The sequence below is a fragment of the Calidris pugnax genome, unplaced genomic scaffold, assembly GCF_001431845.1.
Source record: "Calidris pugnax isolate Ruff unplaced genomic scaffold, ASM143184v1 scaffold103, whole genome shotgun sequence".
Taxonomy (NCBI): Eukaryota; Metazoa; Chordata; class Aves; order Charadriiformes; family Scolopacidae; genus Calidris; species Calidris pugnax.
The window spans coordinates 11,211,166-11,226,179 of NW_015090990.1; the positions used below are offsets into that span (position 1 = coordinate 11,211,166).

General features: G+C 35.7%; 1 protein-coding gene across 1 annotated transcript in view; it reads left to right on the top strand.

Moving 5' to 3' along the window:
• Positions 1-14,641, top strand: part of OSBPL6 (oxysterol binding protein like 6) — a 71,717-nt gene extending 57,076 nt beyond the window's left edge. Inside the window, exons 14-25 of the mRNA XM_014954195.1 lie at positions 1,909-2,016; positions 4,318-4,455; positions 5,822-5,909; positions 6,110-6,363; positions 7,302-7,439; positions 7,798-7,861; positions 8,463-8,541; positions 9,793-9,937; positions 11,015-11,159; positions 12,272-12,398; positions 12,956-13,078; positions 14,061-14,641. Coding sequence (XP_014809681.1) covers positions 1,909-2,016; positions 4,318-4,455; positions 5,822-5,909; positions 6,110-6,363; positions 7,302-7,439; positions 7,798-7,861; positions 8,463-8,541; positions 9,793-9,937; positions 11,015-11,159; positions 12,272-12,398; positions 12,956-13,078; positions 14,061-14,169 — 1,518 coding nt within the window. The 3' untranslated portion in view covers positions 14,170-14,641. The remainder of the gene's footprint in view (positions 1-1,908; positions 2,017-4,317; positions 4,456-5,821; positions 5,910-6,109; positions 6,364-7,301; positions 7,440-7,797; positions 7,862-8,462; positions 8,542-9,792; positions 9,938-11,014; positions 11,160-12,271; positions 12,399-12,955; positions 13,079-14,060) is intronic.
• Positions 14,642-15,014: the final 373 nt, after the last annotated feature.

The window sequence follows — 15,014 nt, forward strand, 5'->3', positions numbered from 1 at the left end:
AACTATGATACATATTCTGTTATGACATAGGTCTAACCTCAATGCATGTGGAGCTGAAGGAGATCATTTGTTTGTGTAGGCATGTATCTGTTATGGTTTTCCAAAATAAAGAAAAAGTATCAAATGTTTTTATACAAATGCTAGATATCTTTCCTGGAGCTGTTTCCAGCACAGCCAAGGAGATATTCTTGTTTTCTTAATTTTTTAATTTTGACTGCATACTTTCAGAATTTTTTTTTTTATATATCCATGTCTCTAACTACAAAAAAAATGATGGATTACAGGATAATCATGGGTAAATTTGATTTTCAGTTACATACCTGTTACTGTCCAGTGTCTCTCCCCCTGAAGCCAAAGGAAAAATTTTTGTTGGCATTAGTGGGGAAGAAGAGGTAAAGCAACATTAAGTTCTCAGGTTGCTCAAACTTTTTAATTCATTGTCAAGGAAACATAAAAATTTTTACCCTGAAGAATGGATTGGTGTGGAGTACTGCATATGCAAGAAATGTGAGCAGAGTTTTAAAGGCAAACAGAATTTCATCCTATGTGTATATAATTTCATACTTGGTTAGTGGGTTGGAGGTTTTTGCTCTGAGACTAAAATTGATGCACATTTCTATAGACAAAGATGCATATCATGTTACGCAGATTGATTACTGTGTATTGTAACAAAGAAAGGTTAAGATCAAGAGATAAGGGTTACCGTTTCTGGTTATTGATACAAATTTAGCCAAGACCTGTGGAGACTTACTAGCAACTTGTATGAAATATGTGATCATGCTGGCTTCTTGTTCTTGGCCTCCAGGGTCAATTTAAATGTCCCTGTCACATGTTAGTTCATAGTCTTGATGGGGAACAAATGGAAATTAGACCTTTGTTAAATGACCGGGTTTGACCAGTTCTCATGACCAGGTTTGAGCAGTTTAAGAAGCTGCTGCCAGGCTGCTGTTGGTCATCACCTTCCCTTCCTGGTAGATGGCAACTGTGAACATGCCCAGACCATTTCAGAACAAAGCAAAATGGGATAATTTAAACTGTTTAGTGGTAGTTTAAACTAACCTATTTTACTTTGGACCTACTTTGTTTCAGTACATCCATGCAACCTACTCCTGAGTTCGCACTAGGGAGAGGCAGAAGATTCTCGCTCCATTATAGCAGTCATTTTTTACTAAAACAGTATGTCTGTTGTTCTTTTCTATAATCCTCAGTGCTGGGTATATATTAGGGTTAAGTCAGTTCGTGTTCTATAAGTAACAATATACCATTTCTGGATTTCAGAATCTTGCACGAGTCTTTCTAGACAACAGACTCTGTGTATATATGCACCCAAATTTATAATCTAGATTGGGCTTTAAAAAAGGAGAAAAATCAGCAGATACCAGACACCAGTTGAATTCTATTGGTATTTGTAACACTCTAATGGATCAGTAGTTTGAAATGAGTACACATGAGTGTAAATATATCAAATTGATCTGGATGGACAAACACCCAATGACACTAGCAATTATGTTGCTTTTGCTGGAAAGGAAACAATTTCCTTCTGCAGACTCTAAGTGCTGATAAACTTGGTTCAGAAAGGGCTGTATAGTTGTAAACCAAGAATTGCCTCTTTGGGCATTTTGCAGGTGGTTCCTGTTTGTTCTGCAATTTCATTCTTTTTTGCTGCATCCACTACCCCTTTCCATAATGTTCATAACCCACCAGTTTCCTGCCAAAGAGGTATCTGAAGAATTAAGGTAGAATACCATTGTTATGTTCGGGGAGAATATTTGTCCCCTCCTCCCTCTTGAAAATCACTGAGGGCAAACCAACCAAAACACTAAATAATGTGATTTCTTAGGATATTTTTTTTTCCTGTTTAATGCTTACTTTTTAATTTTAAATGAAATGTGCAATTTTTATTTTAAGGCTCTCAACCAGAATGCTGAACTAAGGAGTCGCTTGAACAGAATACATTCAGAATCTGTTATTTGTGATCAGGTTGTCAGTGTAAATATTATCCCTAGTCCTGATGAGGTAAGACTTTGGCCTTTAATGGATTTAGAGTACAATCAAACCTTGCTAATTCTCACTAATAGCTGAAATGCACCTGGCAAATTACAGAATTTTTCAGATTGGCAAGTGTTCATTTACAGAAAAAGTAAGTTTATATTTTCCCTAGATAAAATAAAACTTCTGTCTTTTATTTTGCATATGTCAGATCTCGTGAAAGAGCTCAGTTTGGTCTCTGCAGAGAAACAGATAAGGACTCCAGTTTTGGAATATTAATTGTGGGCTGTGGGAATTAGTGAGGTTTTACTGTATTTGACTGTAGCACACAGTAGCTAACCAATTCTGTATCTTAGTTTCTTGCCAAATGAACTGAACAGTTTAGTATTTAATGGCCTGATCCTGCAAGTTCTTAAAGGGCCAAATGTTTAATATCTTGAGTGGCACTGCTGAAATCAAAAGGTTCAGTCTATGAACCAATCACTGTACTAATATCATCTTTGCAACACCTAGTCTTTGTTCTTCTGCTTTCCTCAGTGGTCAGGTTCCCTCATGAGAAGCACAAATATGAATTTGCAAGCTGTAATATGTTACAATTAATAGGGTCACTTTGACAACCATTCTGTTTTCATTTTACCAAAACATTTTTCATTTGTCATTTCCAGTACTTTTTTCCTATGCATAAGCCATTTCATTTAACATACTCTTGTCTCCTAATTATTTCTTCCAACAAGAAAGGAAGGTGAAAAGGTTTAAAATTACTTCTGTTTATTTGCTTTTTGAAAACATCCAAATAATTATTCTAAGAGTCCAGCACGTTGGAGACTAGCAACAGAGGACTGAGGTGAGGCAGTGCCACAAGACAGCAATCTGCAGTGAAGTTCTGAGTGATGACGATCTCTTCTGTTTTGTATTTTCTTGTATCTGGGTTCTTTTCATATGTACATTGTTATCTTAGTACAAGTGTGTCAGACTGAAGAGGTTTTTCAAAGAGATTCCCAGATGTGTCATTCACTTCTCAATTGCTTTATATATATATAATCTTGCAGTGTGTAGGTATTGCCTGTGTGAGCATCTTTTTCAGGTAGAGGTATACGTATTTTTCCAAGTTCCTCTAGCTTATACAAAAACTCTAAATTTTAATCATTTAATGTAAAGGTAGCAGTGAAATGAGCTTTTATTTCCATTATAATTCATCAAACATCATGAACCCATCTACAAGTTCATTAGCCCCAGTGAAAAAGAAATGGTGTTTGACCTCTTGGCTAGTTTAGGATTTTTTTGTTGTTAGTGCATTTTGAAGCAACTACATAAAATAATTCTACAGGATTAAGATGTCAACAAAACCATTTGCAGGACTTCTGTAGTCAGATTAATAGGTATGGAGTTGTAAACTGGAGTTAACTGTGTTTAGAAGGGTTTCAGTAGTTTCATCTGTGTTATCTCCCAGAAGCAACATGCTGTATAAATGAGGGATTAAGCCATAAGCCTGTGTCCCTCCATAGCAGCAGCTCCTTTGGTGGAATGGTACAGGGAGAGGATCTTAATTTGTTTTCCCCCCTATAGCCTGTAGCTTAATATGTTGAAACCTTGTGTTCCTGCCATCAATAGCAGGAAGAGAAAGATATGTTCCGTTATTTTAATTAGCTTGCCCCCTACTGGTATACACATAATACAATTTTGAACCCTTGCCTTTACTGTCCAATTCTCTTTATAATAAACCATGGAGAGCCCATTCCCTTTAGTACTGTTGAGTCAGTGTTAATGGCAAAACTTGAATGAGATTTGGACTACAAGCATGGAATAAAAGCATGTAAATATATGCTATAGCCATCCTCCTGAATATTCAACCATCTGTTACTAAGCTGGTTCGCAAGTGCGTTTATTTTGAAAGTAACTTGTAACTTCCTGACCTTATAAAGCTTTATATAAGAGTTTTGGTTATATCAAGGCTAGTTCCCAGTGATGTAATTTACAAACAGGTGTCTTTTCATGTGAATTTTGTGCTTCAACTTGTCTGACGCAATCCAGCTATTGCCCACAAAATCGTTCCTCTGGATACAGAACTAGATCTCTGATTATTCATGTTGATAAAACTTAGCAGTTGATGCTGAGCAGGACGCAAATGAAGATGTATTTCACTTTTCAAAACACACTGTATTTTGTAACTGTCAAAGTCTCATCTGCTAAGTATGCACAAAGCCCTGTTAAAATGCTGGTTTTACTATCTGTGCTTATAATTTGGCAAACTCAGGTGATTTACCCCTTCTATGCATATTTCTTTTGTATTAGAAATAATACTTTTATATTTCTGTGATTTATTTACAGACAGGTGAACAAATTCATGTCAGTTTGCCACTGTCTCAGCAAGTTTCTAATGAGAGCAGGCTCTCTATGTCTGAATCTGTTTCAGAGTTCTTTGATGCACAGGAAGTGCTTCTATCTGCCAGCTCGTCAGAAAATGAGGTAGGCTATGACAACATGCTGCAGCTTTGCTGTTGGACAGATTTAGGTATTGCTACCACTGGTGAATTGTTGGTGTTTGGTTTTTTGGGTTTTTGTTTGTTTGTTTGTTTGTTTTTATAATACTACTTAGAATAAAAAGGTATCAGAATGTGTAAGATTTAGACAAATGAACCTGAGGCTCCTTTGTGATGGGGTCTAGAAGTTCCCTGAAGTGTAAAACTGAGTTGAAAGTTGTTTGCATCAGTAGCTTATGTTCAGTACATGTCCTTGCTAGACTACGGCAGTTTCAGATAAGGATGATATAGGAACAGTTATGTCTGACTATGCAGTCAACTAATTTAGATTTTAAAATATTCTTCAAAAAACCAGTCTTTTACTATATGTATAAAGTTATTCTCTGTAATCAGACAAGTAGACAAAAGCCTGAAAAATTGGCTCACACGGGCTCAATGTTGAAGCAGTCAGGTACAGTTCAGGCTCCTGAGTCATATTGCTGTCCACAGCTTTCCTGTGCTATCCTGAATAAATTCTTCAATTTTAAACATTTATTTTTTTAAAATACCTTTTTATGAAACCACAGTAGTGCTGTGGTCTACCACAGCTCTTCTGTAAGAGGAAATAGGAGTGTGCCACCATTGCTCACATGCCATGAGTTGGCAAAGCCACACCTGGAGTTCATCTAAAGAATGGAATGGTTCTGTCGTCTGGCAGATGTAAAGTACATGTTACTTTATTAGTCTGGATTGTCTGTATCAGCACAGAAAATTGGTGTGGCTATATGGTATAAACGAAGTGAAAACTTTATATAATCACCCCCAAATGGTATAGGCCTTATAATAAATGCTATGTCATGAGAAAACACTGTAAAATATATTGAAAGTAATATTTCTGGAAAAAATACTTTTTGGAAAAAAATTTATTAAAAATAGTCTTAACACTGATGTATTTCTTCTTTTGCAACATAAATCAATTTCCATATATTTTTTTGCTGAAACACAAGCTGTGTTTTATTGTTTTGTTCTGTATAAAGAGCACGAATCTCTTCTCACCTCCCGTCCCCAGTGTTTTATGCTGTCAATTTTTACTCATCTCTGATCTTATTTGAAGTTACCCTTTTGCAAACATAATATCTGTATTTGGCTTCATAATAAGGAATTCAGAAACACAAGAGCATAACATTTGTTTTGACACTTTTAGTGCATTGGCAGTATGAGCTGATTGAAACATCCAGTTGATTTTAGTTAAAAGCTCTAATTAGGTAGAAATGATTTCTTTGAATATTTGTGTTTCATTTAATTTTTTTTTTCTAATTTTTTAGTATATTTTATATGTATTTGTCTTAATTGATATTTTATTTATGTTTTAGGCTTCTGATGATGAATCTTATATCAGTGATGTGAGTGATAATATATCTGAGGACAACACCAGTGTTGCAGACAACATTTCTCGGCAAAGTATACGGCTACGTTTTAAGCTTTGGGAAATTACATTGGTTATGTTCATGTACCAGGTTTAATGCATGTCTATATAAGACCAGCCCAGCTGAAATCAGTGAAGTTGGGCTTGCTTGTTCTGGTGGCGATTTGGTTCAACGGATAAGTACGTTTTTCTTAATCTGGTGCTCTCTTATAATAATAGTTTTTTCCCTTCCCAGTTCTCAATGGTGAGCTAACAGGAGGTGCATTCAGGAATGGACGGAGAACTTGTCTCCCGGCTCCCAGCCCTGACACCAGTAATATCAATCTGTGGAATATTTTGCGAAATAACATTGGCAAAGATCTTTCCAAAGTATCCATGCCAGTTGAGCTAAATGAACCTCTGAATACCTTGCAACATCTTTGTGAAGAGCTGGAATACAGTGAACTCTTGGACAAGGCTGCTGAAACAGATGATCCTTATGAACGCATGGTAATAAATTAATAACTAATAATCTTATTAAAAAGGGAACTGTTGAGTGAAGGTCTGTGCCGGGCTCTGTAGGACTCTGCCTCCTTTGCTGAAAAGCTTGGAAGGTGGGAATTGATGAAGTCAGGAGAGTACAGGAGAGTACAGGAAGGAAAAGCAGTGCAACCAAAAGCTTCCTTGGAAACCTGGATTTGATCCCCTTTTGTGCTACAGATATCTCTGAAATTTCTCTGTAGTATCTTAAATTTAAGGAAAAAAGTTTTGGAAGAATGAAGGTTTTTACTGTTGAAGAAATGCTTGTGAAAAGAGTACAAATTCTGTTGATGCTGCATTTATGAACCACATGAAATAAATAAAGCATGGAGCACCCATTACACAGTGGGGAAAAAAACCAAAACATGTAAAAGCTCATGTGAGTGTTACATCATTGCTACCATGAGGAGAGGGGAACCCTCCTCATGGAGGAAATTGAGGTTCACCCCACTCTTGGCAGAACCTTAACTGTGCATTAAGGACATCCTCAGTGAGAACTGACACTAAAATAAAATAGTTCTCATAGGAAAATGGTATGTGATCTTGTCATTAGAATTTATACTATAATATTTATTCACAGGGACCATAAACTAGAGCTGGGTCTGTGTTTTAGATCATTAGTGATAAGCCTGTTTAAAGGTAGGAAAACAATATCTTGTGCAGATTGTTATTTTAGGGGATTGTTGAAAGAGACTGACTAGGACCATGAAGAAAACCAAATTAAATCAACAAAAGAAATGCAGTTTATACTGGTTCTGGCTGGGGTGTCTGGCATCACTCTCAGCCATGCTTCATTGATCCAGATTTCAGTCTTGAGTGGAGTGAGTTGTGTGATACCACTTAGCTATGGCATATACATAAAAATCTCTGCCTATTCTCACTTAACATTCTTGTTTGTATTTTCACAGGTTCTCATTGCTGCTTTTGCAGCATCAGGCTATGCCTCTACATACTTTAGAGCAGGAAGCAAGCCATTTAACCCTGTGCTTGGTGAAACTTATGAATGTATTAGAGAAGATAAAGGATTTCGATTTTTCTCAGAGCAGGTAAAGCTTATTTCTAGATGGACACTCTTGTTTAGATTTAGATTTTGGTTTCTTTATTTTATAAAGTAATATTGTTTTTATTTTTTAGTTAGAATGGTTTGCTTTCTTACTAGTAAAGAAAGGATCTTAGTATAAGTTAACTTCATTAAATTCTAGAAGGCACATAATTTTATAGTAATCACAAGGCAGTGTTTTAAGTACATAGCATTTTAAGCACAAACTTAAGTTGGATTTGTTTTTATAGCAACATAGGCTAAATAATAGTGTGAGCTATTTAGTATTTTCATATTGCAGTAACAATTGTATGGTCTTAGAAATGAAAATGAATTGATTTTAACTCATCCAAACTGTTTTCCAGGTTAGCCACCATCCTCCCATTTCGGCCTGTCACTGTGAATCGAAGAACTTTGTGTTTTGGCAAGGTACACTTTTTAATTCAAAAGCATAAACTTTTTTTATTAGCAGGTAAAAACTTTGTCTATACAAGCTGAGCTTTGCATTTGGAACTTACTCAAAATTTATATACTTATTATTTTTGTAGTAACTTATTAAAAATTGATGCTTTGAATTATTTCACTCCAAATTTTTAGTCTTAAGAGTAAACAGATATGTTACAACTTCCCTTGTCACTTGCAGTCTGTATATACTTTGCTGCTAAAAAGGTTTTTACCAAGAAAATTATTATTTCTTACAAACACAAGCAGTTCTTTTTACACAGTTGAACAAGCAGCTCTTTATTTCTTTATATCTACTGGTGTATGCATTTAGTTCGGATTGAATGTTTTCATGAGAGATTTGACAATAATGTAGCACAAGCATAACTCCTAGAAGAAAATAAAACTTATCTTTAGTTTTTCTTACCTGATGTCATTTTTTATTATTTTTTTTTCTTTTGTATTTTCATGGCAACCTCATACTGTCCTGTTTTAACCAGATGGTCTAGCATAGACCACCTCGTGTGCTATGCAGATCACTGCAAGACTGGTCCTTTCAGTTTTGTAAATCTTTTACTATTATATTCAGATATCAGGTGGAAAAACAAATTCTGGGGGAAATCAATGGAAATTCTGCCAGTTGGAACCTTGAATGTGACTCTTCCAAAGTAAGCCACTGTCCTATTTCCTTTTGTTTTCAATCTTTGCTGCAATCTATTGATGAATGGATTGGGGGAAGTGTATGCAGATATCACATTGAGAGTCAGTGGCTAGCTCTGATCTCTCCTGAGTGTACAGGTGAGGATACTGAGGCATTTTTAAGCCTGAAGATCCACTTGAGTTTTTGGAGGAAAAATATACAAACTCTCTAGGAAATGATAGACAGAGGGGGATAGACATGTTTTAGGGGAGAGAAGCCAAGTTTTACATGTACAGTAGTGATCAAATGTTCAGAACAAGGCTACAGTATAGGACTGTCAGCAGCTAACACTATCCTTTCGAAGGCTCTCGATACTGCTAAGTGTTCCCTCAGAACAATCACTAGTAACAATATAACATCATTTTTCAAAACATACCTAAGTCAAAACATGTTCTTCAGGTGTTGACAGAGTAGCAAGAAGTTTCACCACAGGTAAGACTAGTTGCAAGTTGTAAATCCTGGCAATACGCAAGGAGAGGACACTTGAGACGTCTGCTGGTTTCCAGTACTATTCCTGCTCCTGTACTTTGCAGCCAGCCTTTCCTTCTGCCTCTAACAGTAAAGCATCACTCCGCTTCACCTCTTTATCCATCTCACGAAATTGAAGTGCACTCAGGAGCATCTTTTTCTTCTGTCTTCATGCTTGCCCCTCAGCTCTGAAGGAAAATGTGTTTTGTGCAATATAATTCCCTCATTTTATTTCCTTGTTTGACAATAGAGATGCTGTGACTTTGAGTAGTTGTTACAGAGGGAAAGGAATGATGTGCCAGTGAGCTCCTGCTTCTTACTTCCTTCCTGTTATCTCTTTTTCATATTTATTTTATTCCATTTGTGATTTAATTACATTGTTTTCTTATAGCCTCAGTTCAGCCTTATGTTGATCTTTGGTTCACTGTCCTGTTCCTAAAGGATTTGTGGCCAAAGCACTTAATGCTTTGAGGATAGTGAGTATGTTGTGCGGGGTTTCAGTGGTTCATAATGTCTTGATTTGTGGTTCATAGCACCATTCTTCAGTTCTCTGTGCTAGAGCTTAGGTGAGCGCCTCTGTGGAGGATTAGTAATGTACCCGGAACCAGCGCTTTATTAAAGTAAGCTATTGTCTCAAAAGTTTTTGAGGAATATGATCTTGTATTTATGATAATGGAGCTATGCTTTACTTTTTTGTCCATAGCGATCATGATTAATGTATGTTACCAGCTACTTGTTAATCTGTTCTTAGGTATGGAGACTACTATGTCTGGAACAAAGTCACTACTTGCATACATAATATTCTTAGTGGAAGGAGGTGGATAGAACACTACGGAGAGATAACTATCAGAAACACAAAAAGCAGTGTTTGTATTTGTAAACTCACATTTGTCAAGGTAATATATGTAATGTAATACATATCATATATTCATAAAACTGCATAGTTTAAGCATACATCAAGCTGTTTCTTCAGTATTTCTGAAATCTACTTTCCACATTTTGTCTTATCAACATTTGTAAATACATGAATTATCAAATGAGAGTGCCATGTCAAGCAGTATGACTATATTCCATTTACCATTTGATATCAGTGTCTTGAATTGCTGTATAGCTGTGTACTATACTGTTGTTGGGTCTAGGTTAAAAATGAAATGTAAAAATTTCTTTTTTATTACCACAATGAAAATGCAAAGTCACTGTAGACTTCTGTGCCATTTTACTTTTGCCTTTACTAGAATTTGGCAGTCGGTATTTTATCTCTTTAGATTAAATAATGCTACTTTGATTCATAGTATTTGAATATCTAGGCAAAATAGATCACTGTTATTGTTACTGACAATTATTTTCACTAAAAATAGGTTTATCTTTGTATTGCAACAAAATACATCAATACCATTGCAGTGCTAGCAATGGTGCGTTACTGTAAATCTGAAATTCATGTTTTGATGGATATTCTGAGAATGGGAAACTGCCTCAGTAGGCGAAGGTGTAAGAGATAAATGTGTCTAAGAATAGCAAAACAGGGAAGAGAAACAAAAGGCAACAAATAACAAGTACTGGCTGAACATCTTCCCTGCTGCTAGCAGTAGTGTGCAGCACCCATGAAAGGATTTCCTTATGTGGACAGGTATACTCAGCTACCTGACTCTGATCTTGCAAATTCCAAAGTGTCGTTTTTGCAGAATTGTGTGGGATTTGGGTTATTGAACAAGAATATAGTTCCCAGATGTGCTGACAATTTAAATGCCTTTTACCAAAACCGCATATCAAATTGTTCAGGGTTTCTCATATAATAAATCAATTAATATGCAGACAATCTGAATTTCAAATTCTGATATTTTTGGTTCCAGGTGAGCTTTTCTGGTACAAAATTTGGACAATTAGTGCCACATATTAAGATTCATGCAGTATGTATGATAGAATGGGTAAAGCAAAAACCAGTGTGAACTAGTAATTCTTTGTTAAACTTGCAGGTGAACTACTGGAATTCAAATGTAAATGAGGTCCAGGGTGTTGTGATAGATCAAGAAGGGAAGGTGGTTCATCGCCTTTTTGGAAAGTGGCATGAAGGCCTTTATTGTGGGGTTGCACCTTCAGCCAAATGCATATGGAGGCCAGGTAAGAAACTTGTAAGAAATTCTGGCAGGCACTGTAGTGTAACCCTAAACTGCATAAAACTGTTTTAGCCATCAATTTAAATACACAAAATACTACTGGATAAATTAAATTTCCAGCTAGACAAACGAACATGAATTTACATGATTTTATAATGTAAAGGAAATGTTCTTAGAGGTCACAGTCTTCTGCATCTCAGTCTAACTTCTGGTCAAATATTCTGGGGCCTTGGGGTCAATATAAGAAAAAAAATTAAAAAGAAAAATTGGATGTCTGGGTCTGCCTGCCTTCTCACAGAGAGCAGGGTGGCTTATTTGGATACAGCAAATAGGAGGTGCCAGTTTATTGAGTTTGTTTTATCAGCCAAAAAGATTGATCTTCAGAGATGGTGAGCTCCTGTGATTTCAGGAGCTGATTTCAACTTCCTTGCTGCTTCCTTAGAGGCACCGAGGTCGAATTGAATTATCCTTTGTACCTACAGTATCTTTCATACATACCAAGTGATTATCCAGGAATTGTCATTGTTGTTGGTATGTATCTTTCATACATACCATACATTATCCAGGAATTGTCATTGTTGTTGGTATTTTGAACCCTACTCTGTATTGACAGTATTTTGACTCCTACTTTGCACCCTGCTCTCTGCAATGTCTGCTCTCACTGCCACTAAGGTGCTGAACCAGTCTGTGAGAGAGTGTTCCAGAATTAACTCTGAAGATCAGTTAAGGTTAACTTTTATACAGACATTTGATAAGCCCACTTTCTGGGGAACAGCAAACTATGTTTAGCTTGAAAACCTTGCAAACAGTAATTTTTATTTAAAAAGGAAGGAAGATCGTAAAAGTTTTGAATCTATTAGCATGTAATTACAACCTCTGCAGGATAAGCAGTTGAAATTAGTATTTAGTGAATGTTGTTCCATCTGGACTATAGCTTTTTTGTGCTTTTTTAATTGTACGTAAAATATATTAATATTTTTGCTGTTGTAATTTAATAAATAAATGTAAAATATATATTTTTGCTGTTGTAATTTAATAAATAAATAAATGAACCTCTTTCATATTTAGAGTAATAGTTTAAAAAGCTTTTTTTCTTTCTCATGCATATTCATACAGGCTCCATGCCAACCAATTATGAACGTTATTATGGCTTCACAAGGTTTGCTATTGAGCTCAATGAATTAGACCCTTTACTGAAAGATCTTCTTCCTGCAACAGATGCACGATTCAGACCAGATCAAAGGCAAGAATGCTTATTTATACACTTAACATTTGGTGGCTTTAAGGTTGTGTTTCACTGAGTATTGGATTTTGTCTATGTCTTTGTTACAGTCTGAACTAAGATTTGGAGGATTCTGGTAGCAGAGAAAGTATTCAGTATTGCAATCAAATTTCTGTTTCAGCCAGTTGAGGGAAGGTAGAAAGCATCTCATTGGTATAGTAGAGCTATTGTGCCGAGCTAAGATTCCTCATAACAAACTGGAAGGACAAGCTCTGAAGTGTCATGCCCTCCTGCTATGAATGGAAGAGACGTTAATTCCCTCCTAATTCTCAGTTCAAAATACTTCAGTGTTTGTGATAGCCTGAAGTGTCTAAAGAAAGCATATATCTTAAGTTATAGGTCAGGTACGTGTAACTGGGGAGTCACATCAAGGTTATTCTTATTTTATGAGGTTATGACTAAATCTGAAAGTAGGTACAGGCAACAGGCTTGTCTTTTCTTTTGTGGTGATTGGTGCTAGAAAATTCCTTGTTCTAGACACTGCATAATTGCTATAGGACCTGCTGTTATTCATACAGGCTTCTGGAGGAAGGAAATATAGAAGCAGCAGCATCTGAGAAACAAAGGATAGAGGAACTCCAGAGAGGTCGGAGGCGGTACATGGAAGAAAACAGCATTGAATACGTACCCAAATTTTTTAAGTGAGTCTATTCATTCCAGTAGTAAGTCTCTGTTTTCTACAGTGTGACTGGACAAAGTGTTGCAAGAATTATCACCAACACAGTCTATTAATTGTGAAGGCCTGGAAAATGGCAATTTTAAGAAAAACAGATACCTGACCTCTGCCTGAAGCAATTTTTATATAGATTAAATTGAATGATCATTTTATATAGATTAAATTGAATGATCATTTTCTCACATTAAGCAACTGCTGTTCCCCTTGGCCAATGTTTTTTGAACTTTGAAGTGGAATAGAAGTATAATATTAGGATCTAAGATTTAACTATGTTATTAAGTCATTACATAAACAAAGTAATAAATACTGACCTGAACAAGAACATCATATACCTATCTATCTATCTATTTTAAATGTATACATAAATGTATAAATATACATTTAATTTATAATTTATTTATTTTTGGGCAGAGGTTTGGGGTTTTTTTGGGGTTTTCTTAATTAAGTATTCTTCTGAAACAAGGGATAGTCATACCAAATAGCCTAATGTTTAGGATGAGGAATCAAAAGTGAAAAGGCTGAATGTGATTGATGCAGTTTTGTAGTGGAAGATGAGCAAAATACAGAGGAGGCAAACAATATAAATGGTAAAAGGCTTGCATTCTACAAACTAGATCTCCTGGTTGATCCCCTGAACATAATCAGAACCTGTAATGGCCAAAGAGGCTTTATGTGGCTCTAAGACCTGCTCACACAGATCAGACAACAGATTTGCGATGTTGGCTGTTTTCTAAAACTTCCACTTTTGACTCCGGTAGAGGTTGGTTTTTATTTTTAAATCCCTGACTCTTATTGTGTCCTTTAGAAATATGAAATCGGTTTTAGTATTGGTTTAGATCAGAGGGGTATGGAATTTTATTTCATATTGCATAAGCATGGAGATCTATGGTCAGAGCTTTTTTTCCTCTCTCTTTTTTTTGCTTTGATTTTTTTTTTCCCTTCTACAGAAAAGTTATCGATGCTAATCAAAGAGAAGCCTGGGTCACCAATGACACCTACTGGGAACTGCGAAAGGATCCTGGCTTCAGTAAAGTAGAAATTCCTGTACTCTGGTAAACTGAGAATGTAGATCTAGTACACATATCACTCTGAAGAAAAAAATAACTATGCACAATATGTTTCTTATAGCTAAGCGTGGTTTGTGGGTCTACGGAAAAACCTATCATTTGCATTTATATTCATCTTTATAACGGACTTTTGAAAGTGCATTAGACCAGGCCCCTGACCACTTCTGGATCTTTTTAATTTTGCAGCAGCCATTAAAAGATAAAAAAAAAAAAGGAAAAAAAAAAAAAAAAGAAAAGAAAAAGAAATGTTTTAAAGTTTCATACACTGAAAATTCAGAACAAAAGAAGCAGATGAGTTATCCAAAGTCACTCGGAAGAGGTGGTAAATGCAAAACTGCAACCGGTGCTTTAAACAGACATTATGAGTAATGTAATTTAAATTAAAAAAAAAAAAAAGAGGAAGAAAAAGAGAAAAAAATCCATTTTGTTTCAAACTATTTTTGTTAAAAACTCTTGGGTCACAACACAGTCATTTCTGGCTTCAAGTTAGTCCTTTGGTTTGATGTGCTTGGACTGACTTTTGTCAAAAAGATACGCTTTTCTGGAAGCTGTTCCCATTCATATGCCATTGTTCATGCCTTAAACAAAATATGAAGTTGTACAGTAAGCAATTTTAAAATATGTACGCTTAGGCTTGTGTGAAAGGCAGATTTTTAAAGCACTAGAATTTTATCATGATATAAATACTGGAGAACCTCCAATATTTAAAATCAGAAGATAACAAAACATCTAAATGTATTTCAGAGGAATGAGATCTACTGTACATGCTTTAGCTTTGGGAAGCTGACTGTATAATCAGACTGAAGAGAAACTGCTAACTGGTTGAATTTGAGG